The sequence below is a fragment of the Acanthochromis polyacanthus genome, chromosome 8, assembly GCF_021347895.1.
Source record: "Acanthochromis polyacanthus isolate Apoly-LR-REF ecotype Palm Island chromosome 8, KAUST_Apoly_ChrSc, whole genome shotgun sequence".
NCBI classification, from domain to species: domain Eukaryota; kingdom Metazoa; phylum Chordata; class Actinopteri; family Pomacentridae; genus Acanthochromis; species Acanthochromis polyacanthus.
Window position 1 is genome coordinate 33075094 of NC_067120.1, and position 21745 is coordinate 33096838.

General features: G+C 40.0%; 1 protein-coding gene across 1 annotated transcript in view; it reads right to left on the reverse strand.

The window, feature by feature from the left end:
• Window positions 1–1045: 1045 nt before the first annotated feature.
• sf3b3 (splicing factor 3b, subunit 3) overlaps window positions 1046–21745 on the reverse strand; it is a 32628-nt gene continuing 11928 nt past the window's right edge. Inside the window, 14 exon segments of the mRNA XM_022218087.2 lie at window positions 1046–2329; window positions 2331–2342; window positions 2454–2558; window positions 2883–3026; window positions 4922–5020; window positions 5388–5600; window positions 8132–8257; window positions 13234–13390; window positions 14575–14780; window positions 17391–17565; window positions 19282–19436; window positions 19721–19843; window positions 20239–20382; window positions 21421–21576. Coding sequence (XP_022073779.1) covers window positions 2201–2329; window positions 2331–2342; window positions 2454–2558; window positions 2883–3026; window positions 4922–5020; window positions 5388–5600; window positions 8132–8257; window positions 13234–13390; window positions 14575–14780; window positions 17391–17565; window positions 19282–19436; window positions 19721–19843; window positions 20239–20382; window positions 21421–21576 — 1944 coding nt within the window. The 3' untranslated portion in view covers window positions 1046–2200.

A 21745-nucleotide genomic window follows, 5' to 3' on the forward strand; every position in this document is an offset into this window, starting at 1 on the left:
TCCCCGTACACCAGGCTGCACAGAGACAATAAAAACTGTTTATTTTATATTTTAGTTTTGGCGGCGTCTGCAGGGTGTTTTTTTTGAAAAATGACTAGATCATCTTCCTGTCACTTCTGTCTGTGCTTGTTCCTCGCATTTGATGTTAAATGAAGCTGTCAATCTGCCAAAATTAACAAAAAATAAACACCTCCAGACAGCTTCTTTTAAAAGAGGGAAAGACTTGATGCTAAAACAAGAAAAAGTAAGTAAACATTTAGCAATGACAAGTCTTTTTTTTTGTTTAGGACTCTTTGAAAAAAAAAAAAGAGATCATTATTACTCCAACAAGGAACGTGGCAGTTACGTGACGATCAGCATACATTTGTCTGTCTGTCAGCAACATTATTCAAAAACGGACCAACAGATTTGGATGAAATTTTCAGGGAAGGTCAGAAATGACACAAGGACTAAGTGATTAGATTTTGGCAGCGATGCAGCTTATAGTCTGGATCCATGGATTTGTTAAAGATTTCTGTATCATTGTGAGATAGCAGCACGGCGTCACTGTAACCATGACAAGTCATAGTAGCATTCAGTCATTTTAAGTAGGATCAAATGATTGCGATTGTGATAAAAATAGACTGCTGTGGACTTATCAGGACTTCTCTTTCGGAAATGACACAAGGAAGAATTGATTAAATATGAGGGTGTTTCTGACTCTGGTCAATTCTGCCACTCACTACATATTTATTTTTTTGTTTCACTTTACTGCTGTAACTAAAACATCCCATATCTGTCCAGTCCATTACTTTTACACTGAAGTTTCACTTAAGATTGAAATATGCAGAAAATCAGCTGTCACTGCTCAGTAAGGACATTATTCTGCCTGCAAGGTCAAAATCACACTCGTCAGATTAAAATAATTACATATTTAACTAACAACGTTCAACTCTGGGCCTCTAACGTGTGAATGATTGAGACAAATGCATTTGGAGATGCTCCGGCTGAGCGGCGGCTCTGAACACACACTGTGGCAGAAAAATGACACACAAACATTGTTCTATAAAGTACAAAAACAACTTTATTTACAAAAACAGACCACTGCCCCTGTCCCACAAACCCCGAAATTCAGTGACTACCGTGGAATGCTATGTCTGTGGCTGAGGTTGGGAATTTACTGGACTGACAGGAACAACACCCAGTGCAAACCTGCAGGATTTTTCCACCCACTTATTTAGTCTGCGTGTACCCGTTTGTCTAATGCCACAGTGTGGCAACGCTTCTTGAACCGAGGCCCGAGCTTGGACTCGGTTTAGAGGTCAGCTTCTGTTTGGCTGCAAGGAAGGAACATGAGCTCAAAAACACAGGTAGGGTTAGGGGCTGAGAAAGATTTGATAATACCACCTGGGACCGTGGCATAAGAGATGGCTCTAATTAACAGAAATTAAAACAGTCACACCATACAAAGACTTAATTTTGTCGAGATCAAAGTCAGAAGACACACAAAATGAAATACTTCCTCTTTCTAAATACAGATGCAAAATATCTGTCCAGAGCATGAAATCCATCTCCTCGTTCCAGTGTACATCAGGCAATAACTACTACTCTTAAAAGTATTTAAATAAAATGTATTCAAAAAGGCAGAAGATGTCGGTTCAGTATGTGTATGTGTGCAGATGACAAAGCAAAAACCTGCTCATGAATTCTTTTCACACGGTCGTACGTGTGAAAAACAAACTGCTGCAACACTGTGTAGTAATTTTCACAGAGCTGAGACTGGTGGTGTTTCCGTGTAACCGTGTGTTTGTGCATGTGTGGTTTCTGCTGACAAACCGCACAGTACAGGTGTTAAACTCTGACGCCGGCTTCTGAGTAACTGCTTCATTTGGTGAACACGAATGTGGCGTGTTTCTGCTAATAGAGCTGCGTGGGTGAACGCTCGTACTCCTCATTGCAGGTAATTGCAGCGTTGAGAAGAGGTGACTGTAATTTGCGTCATCGTTTCAGCGATGTAGGACAGTTTACCAGACAGTGTGGCTTCTGTTGTGTTTCCATGTATTGCAGTGTGTTTGCTCGCTGTCAACCGCATGAAGCCGTCGGTTTGAATACTTAACGTGGAGAAACAGTTACACAGCACAAATTGTGTGTCCCAGTTTTACATGTGTTCCTAGAATGAAAGTGTTGCTGTGTGAAGGTGTGTGTGTGTGTGTGTGTGTGTTTAGAAAGCGTAGCGAGTGCGAATGTCCTCCAGTTTCTTGGAGACTTCGGGTGGCGTTCTGTCCAGCTCCTCTGCAACACTTTTCTGTTTGTGAGGATCCATGCTGTTGAACTGCTCGCACAGATCTCCCATCGATCACATTCTGGAGAAAAGAACACAAAAATGAAATGAGTTTCCATTATGCACAAATGCATTTACTGAATGACGTGGGACAGATCAGACTGAAGCACAGGCGAGTTAAAATGTTACTAACCTTGACTGGGAAGTAGTAGGATCTAAAGCTGAGGTGGTCTCGGCCACAAAGTGGAGGAAACTCAGAGCGCATGTGCATCTCTAAATGCTGGAAGAAGTCATGATCCTGGAGGGGGAAAACAGAGAAAAGGGGGATGTGAAAAAGAAAGCAGAAGCTATTACAGACACAGAAAATGACATGACAATGAAATGGATCAGGGCTGCACGGTGGCTCAGTGAGTTAGAAGAGCCTCGGTTCATGTCCCGACCTGGGCCTAGGATCTTTCTGTGTGGAGTTTAGGGCTGCAACTATCGACCAATCGGTGAATCGTCTGATACTTCCAGGGAGCATTGCAGCGGTTGCAGAAGTGATGGGAATAAGGTGCAGTTTATGACTTGTAAAGGCAGCCTCTGAACTTTTCAATCCTAACTCAGAGGGTTTGTGTTTTACCTCATGTGAAGTGAACGGGACCAGAATGCCGATGCCTCCGGACAGCGTGGTGTAGACCAGGGACTCAGAGCCTCCAGGGATCAGAGTGGTCTTCTGGAGTGATAACACCGTCTCTCCTACGTGGTAGTTCACGATTACCTCAGCCTGGATGGACAGACCGAGCAGAGGGGAAACAAAGGTTATGTGTTTTTGTCGTCACATGCAGCTTTGTATTTCAAACGGGGAATTACACAGAAGGTGTGAGGCATGAGAAATGAAATCATAGTGGAATGTATCAGATGTGTCACCTGAAGCCATTTTATGTCCAACCAAAAAAGATCATCTGTCCTGACAGCTGCACATGCGTATGCAGCACATTACGAGTGGCGTCTGTGCCGAGGTCAGAGAGAAGACACACTGTCATCCTGTGCTCAGAGGAAATTGGTCCAGATGGCTTAATCCAATAATCATCAAAAAACTACTGCACCGAAAATTAGAGCTAATAATCAGGATGTACCTTGTGCACAAAGGCGGCATTCGGCAGCAATAAAACCTCAGTATCAGGCTGATCAAACCACATGTGGGACATACATGACGCGGACGCCATGGGACCCACAAAGTACAGCAGAGTTCAAATACTCTGTGCTCCAGACTCTAGAGAGCCAGACATGCACAGGACAGCTCCCCTCTGATGAGAAACAACAGCAGCTCTGTGCGACGCGGCCACAAAGTCTCCCGAGAGGAGAAACATGAATCCGTCACAAGATTTAATAGAAACCTTTAAGGAACTGAGAAAGACCGTAGATCAGGGGTGTGCTGGATGTGAGTGTGAGCCGAAACATCCACTCCTGGCTACAGAAAACCAGCAACAAACCTAAAATAGAAGCTGAACTCCTGAAGTTCTCTTAATATAGTTAAAACAGAAAAAATGTTTCTTCACATCCACGTACATTCTGGTGTGGTTCACATAAACTTTTAACCGTAACTGTACATCTAAAGCTACATTTTTTTTAGGTTTTCTATGTTGAGTACCTCGCCAACACAAGTGCGTGACTGTTTGACATTTGGGTGAAAACAGTCCATCCTTTCATTCTGCTCGACGGGCAGCTGTCTCTCTGTGTCCGAATCAAAGCGGAATGCATCTAATTTAATGTAAGACAGACATGAATGGATAATTAGCTTCAATAGGCCAATTGTGATCACACACACAACATTCTGGATGAGGACAAGTTCAGGCGTCCACACCCGCATCTATAAATAGACACCGTACATTTCCAAACTCCAGCAAATCAGAGGCAGAAATAGCAGACAAACACTGTGTCACAAAGGCAACTGGGACCAGCTCACAATGTCAAAATTGGAGGGACTTTCCCAGTCTATGTGCTACCTAAACAGTTTTTGACCAGGATTTAAAATATGGGATGAGTGATGCTGTGTGTGTGTGTGTGTGTGTTTCTCCTGAGTGTGCGACTTGTGCTGCATTTGTGAGTAGGTTAAACTTGTGGTTGATGGTGGTGTGTGTCTGCGGAGGTCAGAGCAGTGGAGGAAGCAGATCAGGGCATCGGGCCAGACATTTCAGCTGCAGCACGAGTCGGCACAAGAGGTTCAGCAGAAAATGCAACGTTTCTTTCCTTCAAAATGAACTCCAAAAACATTTGGCAAATGTTTTAAATGGAATGCCATCTTTAAAATATTTTAAAAAATCATGAAAATGGCATCATTTATCGGAGAAAGACAAGTCAGATTTTTAACTTTCTGATGGTCCTCAAACTAATCATGGTATCTGCAGCTCTGTTGGGGAAATGACCCAAGTCTGAGTCTTTTACATTTTTTCTATTAATCTGGCAGCACAATTCTGAACCTAGACAAAGCATGCTAGGCCTGACTTGTTGTGCCAGACTAAAGCCATGTATTTATATTACATTCTGTGTATACATCAGTGTCTAACAGAGCTGACAGATTCACCAGCCACAACTTTAACAAATGTATTAAATGTGCGAGTGGCCTGCTTCCAGAAACCTGCAGGAGAAGGATGGATTGGTGAATAATGATGCCTTTACCTTCTGTGATGCTCCATTTAGCAGGCCTCGGTCCCATAAAGCTTTGTTCCCTGTGGGGTCCTCATCCACATCATCGCTGGTGTTCGGAGGAAGACGCACCTGGGGAAATCAAACAGACTATGAAAGGACGTTATTTCTCATCTCGTGGATCCCAAAGGGGCTCCAGATGTTTGAGCGTCCTCATGGGAGGACGTCACACAAAAGATTAGGGCTGAAATGATACCTAGAGAGACTCGATTATGGAAGAACATCAGTGCAATTCTTGGCATTGAAGCTTTTTTAATAACTGCAAACAGCTTCATTGTGTTTGATATGATTGTCAAATAGAAAAAGAGAAAGAAACTGTGAAGTGCAAAGAGAAAATCAGGTAAATTACTGAAGCTCTACTAAGGGTAGACTTTCTGTTTTGACCGGAGGTAAGAACTTCAGCTTATTAAACCAACACGCTCCTCGTCTCTGCACTTACGATGCTGATGTTTCCAAACTTGTCAGCAGAGGCCATGGTGTCGTAGTCGAGCAGACAGGCCGTCGTCACCCAGCGGGGATACGTGTCATCGGCGAAGATGATGAGCTGGTTCTCGTTACGTCGGTATCGAACCCAGAACAGACTCTCCTGGACGTCAGACACGATCACACGCTGGCCGATGGTGTAGATGCCAGACACCAGGTTGGGAACATGCTGGAGAGGAAGACGAGGACGGAGACTTAAAACAAAGTACATATGTGGGGAATCTCTTTTTTTACCGGGGAAACATGATGTGATGCAGGACTCCTCTGCAAGCTGTTTGATGTGCAACACTGAGACTGTGATAGAATGAAATAACACTGAGATCATTTCTGCAAACAAAACTTTTATTAGGGCTGCAACAAAAAAATGTTTGAGTGCCCTAAAATACAAATGTACAACAATCATTAGACTGGTCTATATCTGATTGAAAACAATGAGAGAAAAGAGAGGAGGTCTCCAATGAAAACAAAGAGAATTTTAGAAAAGAAAAAGTGAATTAGGTTTGCTTCCATTTTCTGCTTTGGAGCAAATAAACTGAGCTGCTGTGTGTCATTAGAGGGCTGTAATAAAACAGATTAGAGGAAGCCAGAAAGAAAACTACTGCGAAAAAGTGCTGAAGGAGAAAATAACAAAACTTGGGCTACAAATCTACAAGACAGGTCTTCAAGAACGGGTCTTAAATAGAAAAGTTGTAATTATTCCTATGTATCAGCTGCTTTTGTTCATGATTAATGATGTCTGGAAACAAAGACAAGAAAAAAAACAGAATCAGTCGGTCAGTAATGTGAGTTGAATCTAAGTCATAACTTATTTAGAAAAAGTCTTTTCAAAAAAATCCCTTCGAGAGCATTTTTTTTTTTTTAGATTTTTTTCAAAATTGAGAACTTTTTTCCCCAAATATTTATTACTAGTAATTATTTCTGCAAAAAATGTCATGAAAACACAGCTTCTGAAAATGGGTAAAATACTCTCTGAAGGTAAAACTGTGCAGCGTTTCTTTAGTTAATTCCAACTTAAAGAGCTTCAGAATTCAATTACGTTATCTACAAAGGAGCAGCTGGAAAAGCCGCAGACTGTATCAGTACTGACTTTGAAAATTCGACTAATTACGACGTTGCTGTTGTGCGCTTTCAGATAAAAACATCTTTGTCTTGAAGGGAAGGAAAAGCCACAGTCTAAACAAAGTGAAGTTACCAGCAGTTAATGGTTTATTTGGTTTCTAAAGGGTAAAGTTAATATCCTTTACTTAACTCATTTAAATGCTAAAAATAACCACTTATCTGGACTCCAGATTAAGTCATTAAAGGAAATGTGGTTAATACAGGTACATTTGAAGTCAAGAAAGCCTATTATCTGACCATAATGACCCTTAACATGCTTCTAGGTCTGTGTAATTAATTACAAATGTCCCTGCAGCTAAAGTGCCACTGTGACAGCAGTACACCCACGACTGCAGCTCAGAATACCATGTTTAGGAGTAGTCAGGCTGCTACTGACCACGTAAGTGCGGTTATTTGATAAACGTGTGTAGCTTTGATCCAATCAGGCCTCACACAAGACAGAAATTTTTGGTTCATGATTATCCGGCTATTTCCGTGTGACATCGCAAAGATCTAAAATGAACAGATTTGAATTGCAGACTTGAATATTTCAAGTCTGCAATTATTATTATTTATAGGTTATTATGCTGTGATTTAACTTGAGATCAATTTGGGCTGTATGTGACACCTGAGCTAAAATGGGTTTGACACCCCTGGCCTAGAGCATTACATGTGTTAAATAAAACTGCTGCCTAAAGTCGTATTATTCACAGCTAAAAAATCTGAGAAATTGCAAATACTGGAAAACAACCCTGCATGGTTTTAGTAGCCTCATTATAAAAAGGCTCAGTTTCCCAAACTAAGGTTCAGCCTAGTCCTATTCAGATTTTTCCCCCCCAGTAGTTTGAGAGTTTTTTTTTCTCGTTACATTTTTCATTATTTTTCACAGCAGTATAAAGTCCTGCACCTTAATGGGAACAGCACAACCCTGGACAGAGGTATAGAACTCAAAAATTCCTTTTACTCAGTAAGGCAATAATGCCTTAAATCGATAAAAAAAGAAAAAAGAAGTTGAATTTCTTTGATTATCCGATTGAAAAAAACTGAATCAACAAGCACAACAATTTTCCAAGTGCCCACAGGTGTTAGTGGAAAACAAAGTGTCTCTGCATATTGTGGATGTTTAAACTTCATTTTTAGTTTGTCTCCATTCTGTGTGCTCTGTGTAAACACAGTCTGAATTTTTATCATGTGCGTGTTTGTCCCATCAGGGTCCGTCATGGCTTTACAGCTGTGCCAAAATGTTTGTATTTTTTTTTAAAGAATCTGATTATTGCGTCAATGGTTCATTCTTGGTGAGTTTTAAAGTGATTCGTGGAATAATGCGATTTAGATGAAACATTATTTAGAGCTTGGATTGGAGTAATTTTTAGATGAAACTCACTGCACAAGTTCAAGGCCGTTGCACAGTTTCAAATCAAATGATTCTTTGTTTTTTTTCCCAGTTTCTAACTCTGATAAATGGTGTAATTTTGCCTTTCAGAGGTCCAGTCTATGTCTGGAAAACTGGCTAAAAATGACTGTCCAACCTGTTTCTATCACACAACATAAAGACCTACATTAGATAGCATAGATGTCTGTGTATTAAGGTCCTTTCCTTACCTTGTTCTCACACTTGCGTAGCAGCTTCTTTTTGCCCAAGTCGTAGATTCTCAGCAGTTTCCCAACTCCGACCAGGACTCGTCCCTGGAACGGTGCAATGGCCAAGGGCACATCCTCTACTGGGGTCTGGCAATTAGAAAACAACAACACTTAAGGAGAATTCAGGTTTAGATAGAGTCAGTTTGTTCAAAGCAGAGACAGCTCACATTTCTTAAGAAGTGGAAGAGCTTCCTTTAGAAGAGGGGTCAAATGTGTTACTAAGCACATCTTTAGACCTAATCTCTAAATCCCCTTAGGTCATGACATGGATCTGATAAGGTGTGAAGTAGATTAAGATGTTCCAATGCTCTTTGGAGGCATTGGCTTTTAGATGCAAATGTTTTTGTTCTTCTGTCTACTCCCCTGCGTGGTGCATGACGTCGTTTGTTTTATGTAAACAGCTAAACTCCATTAAACATCTCTACTGTCTTAAAGCACAAATTATTCATGCAAACTCCCAATTTGACTTAAAAGTGATTTCTTATTTGACAAATATGTTTCTTATGGCTGGAAATGACAAACGTGGCAAAAGATGGTAAGACAATGTATCAGAGAAGCTGAGGATAAAATTTAAATATTTCTGTTTGTTTGATCATAAACACTGTGTCTATAATTATTCACACAGTTTTATCAGTAATCAGTGCAAACCCTTTGCTTGGCACCACAGCAATCACAAAGTTCTGATCATTGTTAATCAGCTTTCTGCACATCTCCAGTAATCCTCTCCATTTTTGAGAAGATCTCCTGGTCTTTGAGGTTGGAAGGCTTCTTTGCATCATTCTGTTCCTCAGTTTCCTCTACAGATTCTTGTCTGGCCTCTCCAACATGTTGATGCTGCTCTGTTGACCATTTCTCGGCCACACTGGCTGTATGATTCAATCTTGTTGGAGGATTTGACGATGTCCAAGGACACATTCTTCTTCAGACTACCTAATGTTTTTATACAGGAACCTAAATTTATTCCTTCATAATGTCAGACAAGGTTGTCTGAGCCACTGGTGGAAAAAAATTCCCCAAAACATCACATTCCCAGGATGACGTTTGACTGTTAGGATAGCGTTCTTAGGGTTGAAAGCTTCTCTTTCTTCTTGTCAAATGAAAACCACATCTCTCTGTTGAAACAACTCCCAATTTCATCTAGTCCGATCACAGAATTGATAGCCAGAAGCTTTTTTCTTTGTCCAGGTGAGCTTTTGCAAAGGGCAGGCGATATTTTCGGTGCATGTCTCAGAGTAGACAAGTCCTGTTTGGTCAGTATCCATGCAGACCAGGTTTGTTTATTGTCTGATGGCGCATCTGATTGAGATGTTGGTACCAATATTGCTCAAAATTGATCAATATGGCCTTTTTGATGATTATTTGATTCTTCAAGGCCTCTCGCACCAACATTCTTGCCAGTACAGGGGCTACTTTTGGCATCCTACACCACGCCCTCAGTGGAACACCCTTATACTTTTTGCACTGTGGTCACTGGCACTTGGTATGCATATGGGTTTCTAGTCTTTGTCCGTCTCATGAGCAGCCACGACTCTCAGTGATGGACCATAATAGCAAGCTCACTAAGCGCTTTGGTTTGAGCCATGACTTGCAACAGACTACTTTCAAGCAGAACTGCATCAACTGCTCCCAATATGTAGAGTTTTAGAATGCTTAAAAATGGTAGAAATAACCAGGAAAAATTGGAACGGCATAGAAGACGCATTTTCTAAAATGACTGCAACAACTTCAGGGAGAACCATTAATAAAATTATGAATAAATAAACACACAAATAGTCAAAAATCCATTCGGAATACAATGTTTTGCCATCTTTTGTCATTGTTACCAGAAGAAACCTATTGATCAAATAGAAATTCAAACATTCTTGTTTAGGACTTGAAAGTTTTACAATTTGTCACATTTGAGATGCAGCGAGATACGTTTTTATCCAAAGCATGTACATTTGGAAGATACAACACAAGCAAGGATCTAGTCAGGAGAAAACAACCTGGATAAGTGCCAGAAAACAGTGCACCTTACACTGAACCCTTGCAAATACAACCTTCCACAACTGGGATTACTTTTCAGGTTTCAGGAAATTAATTTAGCCACCTAACTATTTGATATTAACATTCAAGCCAAGCTTAGCTAGTAGGTGGCAAGGTTTTTCCGGAATCAGAGTGAGTCTTGGAGGAGTGACAATGCACCAAACCAGGCATGGTCGGTTCATGTGCATCAAAGACAATAAGCCTGTTACCGTTTTTGATGAAATGTAGAGATTTTTTTGTTATTTCGGACCATTGAATAAGCTAAAATGTCTATAAAGTTTAAAGAAAGCAACCCCAAAATCAACAAAACTGCAAAAAAATAATTTGTAATCCTCAATTCCTATGATTTTGGTGCCAGAGATTTTCCTTTGGCGCTCGTGAAAATCTTTGGATGGCACAAACAATTGCTCTATACCAGAAAGACACGGCATGTGCTGGTCTAAAATCAATGAACTAAAATAGTATGTAGTGGGGATAAAACTAGGAGAAGGATTAAGAAGTGATGGTTTCATTTTAAAACCTTACATCACAGCAAAAGAAAGCATACCAGTAAGGCATGAGGTAGTTAATGTGCATGAGCAGGTATCTCAGAGACAGAAAGTTTGCAGTGGGCAGGTGTTTCCAGATGTTCTATTCAAACTCAAAGCACAAATTAGGGACAGAGACTTAAGGCTGATCTCAAAGAGGTAAAGCTACACACAAAACAAAGGTATTTATGCATGAAAAACAAGAATTCAAGAGCAGAAAAATTTGCAGTTCCTAAAACATCTGCACAGTACCGTACAGCTTGTAATAGGAGAAGTAGGAAGTAGCTTTGTTGAAAATGAGGCGCTAAGCTAACTTTGTAGTTCTGAAATAAATATATCTGGAAAATATTGGTTATTGCTCATGAGCATAGATTGTTTTTAGAGTTGCTGGCTGCATCTGCATCACTACTGGCACTTATATGAGGCTTGTAGCCTATATACACTTAATACAAACTGTATATACAGTATATATAAACTTGCACGTTCATGACAGTACTCAGGAATGTGTGACTTCATTGTGCATATGTGTGTCCAGCCAGGTATGTCAATTTGCATGATGCCATATTAGGGAATTATGCATATTATACAAAACAATATCCTCTGCTCTGTGTGTTTCCATATGTATGTGCATGAATGAAAAGTGAGTGCTGTGACCAGATAAAACGATTTTAAAAAATCTGATCTGGTTAAGTGGTTGGGAAATTCCTCTAACCCTGTGAAAAGAAGTGGCTGACACCACTATGTAATCCAACACTCATGACTCATTCCCCCAGTTAATCCACATCAGGTAACAAACACATGTGGGCAGATTCACCCCGATCATCTCCACCCTGCTCGAGTTTCCGGGGGAATTGCCCGGAGAGCAGCGTGTGGCGCCAGGGGCAGCAACATCTGTGTTTGGCGTCATTAAAACTTTATTTGGGGCGGTTGCCTGGTGCACTCTGAGCACCCTTGTCCCTCGAGTCTGATCCTTATCTCAGTACCCATCTCCAAGCACCCCTCCCACCATCTTATTTCTCTAATTACCAACACAAAAGCTGCGTGGGAAGCACGTGGCTAACAGATTCAGTCGGCAGACCCACACCAGCTACAGCGACGGCGGATTCACAGCCGCATCAGAGTCTGAACGTGATGCAGCTGGACCGTGTGAGGAGCAGACATATGGAGAACGGAGCTCCAGGGTTTTATCACATTGCACATCACACTTGTCGGGACGGACAGATGGAAAAGCAACTGGAAAAAGCTTCATTTAAGAAGCCCGAAAAACACCACTATCTGTGAATGTTGCCTAGGTTGATTAAACAGCAATGCTGCAAAATATTTATCCTTTCAGAGATCTAAATCTTATTTCATTTACAGTAAGGTCAGTGTTGGGCTGCTCAATATGGAAAAAACAGTATTTAGTTTTACTACTGTAGATATCGCCACTTTCGCCTGATTACTTAAATAAGTATTTGGAAAGAATTCATCATTCTAGATTTGTCATTTGGGTGATTTTATATGGCAGTGCATAAAAAATTTATTTCAAAAAAATGAATGATGACTCTTTTACAGTAAAGATTTTTCTTTGTCATGTGGTCGACCACTGCCAAAGGTATCTGAAGTGCATTCTTTTTTTGGTTTGAATGCTATTCACATCTGACATTTCACTCTTCCCACAGAGGTTTGTGGTGCTGATTTAAATTGTCACACAACTTTCAGATCAATATTGAGATCATAACTAAAAAATACAATTAGACTATCACTGCTATTCAGTGCAGAGACATAATATTTTGTTGCACATTCAACATTTAAATGGTACAAGCACTGCTTTCACTTCCATGTTGTGCAGCATTCCTGCTGGCGTTTAGACATTTGCATAAAAGGCAAAATATAAATTACACTGCACCCAAAATGGCCAACTCGCTGAACGTCTGCTTATCGATAGACACTACAATATATGGGTGTTCCTTGAATGCCTCACATGCAGGAGTGTGCACAAAAAAGCCCAACTCAGACACGTAATACTTTGGAAAAAAAATGCAAAATAAGCTGTTCTGTCAGATATACTAAGGGTTTTATGAGCAGAGCTTTCTGTGAGCAGAACATTTGAAACGTTTGTCCCACAATGAATCATGTTGATTTAATTGTGAGAAACCTAAACTGTTATCATGATTTACATTCTATTAACTGTGCAGCTATATAATGAAAGTTGCAGCTTTTTGTTGCAACCAGTTCTTCTTTTTTAAGTGTTTCTCTTTTGTTCCTTTCTCATTTTCCTAAGCACACAGAATCAGAATCACTTTATTCATCCCCAAAGGGAAATTCAAATTCATTCACATGGAGCCTGAACATCAACAAACTCTGCATCTTGTAAATAAAGAACCAAAAACTACTAAATCGGAGTACATTCTGTTCTATCAGATAGACTTCTCTTGTGGATTTGTCACAGAAAATGAAAACCAGGCAAGTTTTCTTTCTGTATCAAGCAGCATAAAGTTGCAGCATTGGTTTAGTGTCAATAAAACTCACCTTGTGCACAAACTCCAGCTTCTCCCCTCCACCGACGAGACGGTAGGTGTAGATGAAGCCGCCGCCAACTGACCTCGGGTTGAGAATCATGTCTCTGGCAACGCCGACCAGAACATACCAGTCGTCTCCTGTGTTGGTAAAACGACACACTGCCACACTGAAACATATCAAGGACAGGGAAAACGTGGAAAAGGAAGAGTGAGAAATGAAGAGTTAATAACATTTCCTCCACTACGAGACATTTTGAACTTGGGGCTGAAGTACATACTGACATGGTATCTATGTATAATATCGTTTAAATACAGGCACATTTTCAGACAATTTCTCCAGTGAGTCATTAATAGTGTTGCATCAGGTTCCAAAAATGACAAGTTTCACAGACAGAGTCCCAAAGAGACTTCAATACTTGTGCAAAAATAGAATATACGAAAACGCCGCCTGTATCTGTGACATTTTGAGTAACATAAATAAAAAATCCAAATGAAATGAAAGATAAAATATTAACCCGTTCCTTGAGAACAGGAGCAAATAAAACCAAAACATTTTGTTGTGTCAAAGTGCTGCTTTAATAACATTAACAACAGAATGCACTTGCTTTTTGCTATGAAGTGAACATCACTGTTGTTAGAGGGAGACTACCTATGATTAAAAAAAAGCCCTGATTCCAACGTTTCTTGATGTAATAATATTCTGTGAAATAGAACTTAACTCCACATCTCAGCTGCATAATATATAGACTTTATTTATGAGCCTCCAGACAGTGAACTGTGTTCTACACTCAGGAAGGAACTTCACCTATTTCTATTTCAGCTTCACCGTTTGCCATTTTACTGCCGGAAAGGAGGTTGACATTCCCATACAAACTCCAATAAATGAAACATTAAATCACCCGATGACAGAAACCAGATTAATTTTATTTCACTTAGGGAGCCATCTCATTTTAAGTTCAGTTCCAAAACACCACTGGCGAGAATTTATGAGATGCTGGGAGCTTTGGAGACTGATTGTCAATCAGAATGAAAGGCGTAACAAATGGGAAACAGTCCGGAGTCTGACTGTCGACCGCGTTACTTTGCTCATCTCAAACAGAAGCTACTGACAGTTCTAAGTTACAGCAAAATGTCTCGTGGGAGCTTTTCTTCAGCGTCAAGTGTTTCCATTTTAAACTCTGTACATCCTTCCACTCCTGTCCTTCCTTTCTTTTTACGATTTTAGAATAATTTAACACCGACTCGCATCTCTCTTTCTTGCCTTCACAATCACAAATCCTCTGCTCCCTCTGAATATGACCGTACAATCTACACCCTATGGCACTGATTTTGACTGATTTGATTAACTCACCTAAAGGCAGCTTCGTTCTGTTCCAGCTGCACCTGGTCCAGCGTTGAACCCTGTATGGGGTTGACCAGTCGCACCAGTGAGGCCCACTGTCCGGCTCCGGCTTTAGGCGAACCAAAAATGGCTTCAGGGAGATTCTCGTTGAGGAAAGCGGCGGCCATCTCAGCGGCCAGTTCTCTCTCATCCTCACCAGCAGCCTCCACCATCTCCTACAGGGGCACAAGAGAATTTGCGGGTTTTCTGAGCTGTAAATACTTTAAAATTTAATATCCTTTGGTTGTTGATTGTTTGGGGAACAAAACAAGCACATCCTAAGACAGGAACTGGGATTTTTTTAGTGTTCTCACATGGTGCAGATAAAATTAATGCAATAATTGAGACACTGATGGGCATCAATGATGAAAACAATTCTCATTTTCAATCGATCTTTATACCCATGGCTGAATACTGTGGCGTGCTTTAAATAAAAGGATATAGCTTCTCACTAGGTCAGGCCTGTCTTGTATTTTATTGCTTTGTCTGGTGTGGAATATATTCTTCATTTTTACTCCAGTACAGATGAAGTGGATGCTGCAACAATGTAGACGTAAAAGAAAAGAGGAAGTGAACTTTGCAAAGCTGAACCGATTCCATATGAGAGCTATTTATCACTTTTAATTTATCGTTGTCAGCTGCTGCGGTCGTTATTCAAGAGTGTTTGACTGTCAGAGTTTGCATGTTCAAAGACTCCAGAGAGGTTTTTTACTCACAACTACTGCTGCTGTTTGAGACACTGCAGAGGAAACATGTTTATCAATTAATCTTGCTCCGGGAAGCGATTAGAATGACACTGAATGATTGAAGACACGAACACTTAATGATTTTGATGTGAGATCAGTACAAGTTACCCTGCTCCGTTAATCTAAAGCGACACGCTGTCAGCTGAACAATCTGTCTGTATGGGAGGTTACACCAGCATCTGGTTAAAAAAAGGACATTGTAACATTCAGGCACTATTGGAGCAACAACATTCCTCCTGCCATCACTTTTGTCACATTTATCTTTGCAGTTAGTGTGGATAATGACTGAGAAAAAATACAGTAATCTGACTGGCAGAATGTGAGTCGACGAGGGATTTTATTGATTAATTGTGAATTGAAAGACTGCCATCAATAAATTGACTAAAAATGTATTACCTGATAAGGCAGTAGTGTCAGAAAACATAACGCAGAATTGTAGTACCTGGTTGCACCACCAGGTGGAACCTTTTACTAATAAAGCAGAGTTACAGGGGTGTTTGCTGACCCCTTGTACATAAAACAAGTGCACCTCCTTGCTGTCCAGCTGTTAACTGTGGCAATTGATAAACTCTGCAGCATAAAGTTGTAAAAAGTCTGGCAGTGAAACTAGATTTTTCAAATGACAGCACAGACCAGGAACCGAGCGTCTGTCAGCAGAGACGTTGGTCGACTCAAACATTCTTCCGACCACATTATGATAAAATGATGAAGTGCAGTGACGAAACTCTGCCCTATAAATAAATTTTAGAGGTGGCAGTAAACACTGTCAAGAGTTCCTGGACTGTATTCTTGGACATCTGTTTTGGCTAACCAGCTGTTTCCAGCAGCTGGACTAATGTTAACTACAGAGAACAAGTCGCTCCATCATGTAGATCAACTATGAAGATTCTTTTGACATCAGACCTCTGTGCAGAGAATTAAAAACTTACAGGTTATTTACTGTAGAAGACTGCAGCTCATTCTCAGTGTTTTATAGCTTGGATTTTGTCTGAAAATTGTCGAACAGCATTTTTGAATGAAGTAATTTTTTTTTGCAAAATTCAAGGAACCTGGTGTTTAGAGGTCAGATATTTTTTTTGTTTTATTATAATTTGAGTATATATAACCTGGTCTAAACACATGAAACTGAACTGATGGCTATGTTTGTTTTCTTTTTTGTGAGGATTTGCAGCAATCATTTCATTTGTATTATTTCAATTTGTTTAGGAACACATTTTAAATGTAATAGTGCTGTCTGGCATCCGAATCTTTTTAAATACGGGAAATACTCTGTCACCCTAAGGTCCTAAAACTCCCAATGAAAGCAAGCCGATTTTGCAGTGAACATTAAGTGTAAGTGGGCCCAGTCTGTAGAAAAACGTATAGTCTTTCATTAATTTCAGTGATTATTGATTGGTGACGTATCTGACAATCAGCTAAGGAACTAGTTTAAAATTAGCATCCCAAGAGTCAAATCAGCTTCTTCTTGTCAGATAAGGTGAGTCACTGACTTTTATGGAGCAGCTGTTTATTTTTATGTGAATAAAACATCCAATATAAATACAGACACACAGGCCTGCGTCTCTTCCTGGTTCTGTCAACTTGCCCCGAACTAAACCTAACGGTTGACTCCGACTATGAACACAAGCAGTCCCCATGATGCAGTCACTACACTACAATCACGCTCCGGCTATAAATTTTTGACAAAAAAGGTGATATAAATGCAAAGTCTGTGTGGTCTCAACACTTTCAATGATGTGTTTGTACCATCATCTGCAAAGGACCAGCCAAAGAAGCAGCTCAAAGAATACTTCTACTGGGTCACTTTCCCAGGAGACAGAACACAGGCACAGCAAAAAGTCTGTTACAAAAGATCAAGGATTTGTTTTTTAGTTTGTGACCCAGAAAAATAATAAGAGCTGTCCCAGAATTCTCCTTTGGCCCTGACTTTATTAACCAATATACCGTCTACCATCTGCACTAAACAAAGTATTACTGTGTACGACTGCAAACACATTTTTACTTTGCCCCCTTGGGTCAGGAGGATTTATCACTTCATACCTCAGCCATCTGTTGCTTTCTCTGAGCTTTGGTGGCCTCGGTGTAGGCGTTGTGGTCGGTCTCGATCAAGATGAGGTTGTTGGTCTCCTGGTGGATTACAAACTTCCTGGGAGTGTACTGCAGAGGGAAGGCCACTTGGTTGAAGACGGCTCCGAGTTTCTCTAAAGCCAAGATTCTGTCAGACAGAGAATGACAAGAGAGAAAGAAGAGACATTTACAAACACATTTGAACTCCATTTAGATGTTCTGTGTTCCCGACGTAATTCGTCTGGCTACAGGAAACTTTCAGTTCAGCGTTGTACTGTTAAACCAGAATAATGGGCCATAGAAAAGCAGACCATGTGGTGCAGTTATTATATACTTATGCTCTCTACTTAAGAAGAATAGTGCACACACATGATTATTTCAAGTAGAGAGCAAAGGCTGTAAGTTTTGCACATGAACTGCATATTATCTTAATAAATAAAAGACTACTGCTGTGCAATCACTAGAGATGTGTAACAAAGCCTGGTATTAAAGGAGCCCTGGGGCTAAATTAATAAAAACTTTAGGATCAATAAGCTCCTAAAATATCAGTTTTAACTCTCAGTGTTGAAGTCATTAAAAAAATTTCCCATTTATTATGGCTACATTAACATTATCTGACACTTTTTTATCTCTCCAACTCCATTTTTAATTCATCTATGAAGCATTTTCTGACAGATCTCTCTCTGAACTTTTACGTTTTCTTGTCAAATATTGCAGCACTAAGGAATCCAGCTTTCTAATGAAATGATGGACAGAAATAAAGATTTACTGGGAAAAGTCTCATTGCCACATATGCAACAAGTGTTTTGCGAGTAAGAGACAGAAACGCAATCAGTCTTCTAAAACATGAAAAGTTAGTTCATCATACACAGACAGAGAGAAATACACGGATTCCCACTGCCTGGCTTGTAGTTCAGCTCTTATTAATCCAGGTATGTCATGTATGTTAAGTTGACATGTGATGTTAGCTAAATTATGGAAACCTTGGTTAATGATTAAAACTGACCAGTAGCCCCTGATCGTTTAGTTGTGGCTGTTTTCATAAATTCAGTCTGAAATAGTGAGTCCATCATCTGCATTTCCGTTCAGATTCAGTTTCACAGCAGGGCAGGTTTACTGATTTTGGGGCCTGCAGGCGAACTCTATCCTGCTTTATTTTTATCTTTTCTCTAACTGAATGTTGGTATTGGCAGGGGTCGAGGAAGTGACCAAACTGTTTTCTGAAGTAAGTTGGAAGTTTAAGGGTGAGGAAAAGCAAATTAAACAGAGCCAGAAATCAGGGCAATGTTAACTCTGTTCTAAATTTACTTTGATTTTCTCTTCAAAAATACCAAGAACCTACAAGAGTACCCGCAAGGTAGCAGTTTGAAAAGCAGTTTTAGCAAGAAGTAGCAGTACCTGTTAATTTCATTTTAAAATCAAAATAATCTTTGCTTTTTATGTCTGCGCAATTTTACTCATTCCTAAATTCAGATTTAATCAAATTGCTAATCTTGTCCAACCTATACTCCAAAAGAATAAGATAAGAAACACAGAAATCCTTAACAAATGACAAACTAGAGCAGGGAATGTTCAGCAATTTTGCTTGAAAAATAATTTAAGCAAATAACTACTACAACTGATACAGATCATTTTACTTTAGACAAACTCATTGATTCATTCAACTAATTACTTTGAGAGTTTGAGACATATGGCAATCGATACCAGAATAACAACAGCTAATTTCATGGCTGAACTGCAGTGTATTGTGGCTCTATCTGCCAGAATGTTCTTTCTCTCCCAAAATGTTCTGCATTTTCACATTAGCATGACAAACAATGCTGCCTGTGTTGTGTACAAAACGTTCTGCCAGTCGCTTCCATACCTCAGTGTGTTGGTGGAGATGGCCACGATGCCTTCGGGACATTGCTCAGAGGCGAAGCCGGAGGCGTATTCCAGAGTCTCATATGAGAGGGGGGTCAGATGGAAGCGAGACTGGTATGAGTAGCTGAGCCAGGAGCGACTGGACATGGCCAACACCTGATAGAAAGCCAAAAAACTGATTATAAAGCTGCAACTGAAAACATTTTTTACAACAATTTACCCAATAAGTTATGATGTCAATGTAAGAAAAAACAAAAACTCCAAGTCACCACAAGTACTTACAACACATTGTTTAATGTGAAAACTTCAGACGTTAACCAATAAGTCGAAAGAGTAAGAGGGCAAATTCTGTAAGTAAATTTGAAATATGCCAGCATGCTGTGTGTGTGTGTGTGTTTTTTTTAAATGTGTGGTTAATTATAAGTAAAGGAGTCACATACAGCTTCTTGTCCCTGCATCCTGACTCTGAACAGTTTGACCGGTCGTGATCCCAGGTATCGTGTTCTGGTATCTGACAGGTCACCGGTCACTGGGTCCAAAACCGTCCTCAGCAGCACACCGTTCTGAGAAGGGGGTTAAAAACATTACTGGATTCCAAGAAGACATGATCTTAAATCTATATCACAATAAATTGTCAAAAACTGACAATAAGGATGACAAATTATAATCATTTATTGATTGAAAAACTCCAGAATGCCTCTATGGATTGTGAGGAAATGGTTGGTTGAACTTCTGATTGATGGTAGATGATAGTCTGAGAATGGAATTTTTACTTTTAATATCAAGCAATATTCTTCCTGGATGAAATACAACACAGATGTGACCAAGTGTGACGGTTTCCTCACTAGAAATTCATCGAGTATGCAGAATATGTGCCAAAAACAGATTCCAAATAGATTCCAAAAACACACTCAAGCTGCACTAATCCCTACAGAATCCAGTGAATACGAAGGAATACCTGAAGTCCTATGTTGAGGTAGAGGAAGCCCATGGTTCCTTTATCTCCGAATTCATCTTGTTTCTCGACTCCTCCCATCTCTACGATACACAGACTCTCTGGCTGGGCTGGTAAAGCCTGCATACTCAGCGGCTGCAGACAGTCCTGAAACGATAAAGGTCCACAGCGTTACAAACATGGGAAATAGTCTCACTAAGTTGTAAACACGAACATTTAGACCAAAAAGGGTTTGCTCATCGTTTGAAGACGAATTTACTGAATCAGATTCACTTATGTGTTAGCATGTGAAGCTGCAGCACCACAGATCTTAAAAAGTAAAAAAAAAACAAAAAACATCTGTAGACAAATATTTTAGCAGTTTTCACCACTTATATCATTGTCACAATAATTAAACATATACTGTAGCGTCTCTCCCTCCAGGAACTTTCTTAAGAATCACATAATAACTGAAAGTGTCAAAATACCATCAAACACATTTTTAGAGGCGCTTTCGAAGTCTGACAATTGCAGGATGGATGCGACTAATTTCCTGCCATGATTTGCAGTAAAAATTTAACTCCGCTATCTGAGTAAATTTTCATTTTTCAATTAAATCGGAAATCTTACATTTGAATAAACAATGACTTTACGTTTTAGTATCCCTATCTTCAGCCAAATGTTTTGTTTTGCAGCTGCTGGCCAGCATCAAACATGAATCACCGTGGATCAACAAACACACGTGCATCTGACACCCCAAACATCAACACTGCTGCAGACCTCTAACAGAAAACACAGGGTAGAGTCAAGCAGAATCCTCTAGTGAACCTTAAAAATAAATAATAATAAAGGCTGGTTGCTGGTCATCCTGGAGGGCAGTGAAAGCGTTGAGTCAAGTTTCATGTTGCATTGAGTTTTCCCTCGAGGAAGAGAAACTGTTACTTGAAGAAGCACAGACGTTACTTATTACTGACCTAAGAGGAAAGTAAAACAACCGAGTGTCAGCTGAAAGGGATACATGCCAGTCACTGAAACAAAGTAAACCATATCTAATGCAGTATCATGTAGCTTGTGAGATCAGTCAAGTCTGAGGAGCAGCTGACAGTAATTAATTTTTTTCCAAATCACAACAAACAGAATTTATAATTTAACATGCCAGGTCGTGCCAGGTCTATTTAATTAACAAACATGCGTCCCTGTTCTTACCGACGGGTCCAGGGAGATGATGCGGACAGTGTTGTCAACGAGTCCAACAGCCAGGAAACGAGAACGCTGCTCACCGGGTGGAACGTTGGCCAAACTCATGCAAACCACATCTGCAGACATCTCCTTCCTCTCTGTGTACTCATTCAGCTGGCCGGACTAGAGAAAAACAAGGGCGAGAAAGACAGCAACAGTATTATTACAGAGATTTTCAGCCATCTCAGTTCTCCCCTCTATGTAATGCTGCACCAAAGATTAGTTTAGTATTCAGTATTAGTTTTAACTTACAGTTTCACTACAGTAATGTCAAATGTTAGATCTGCTAATA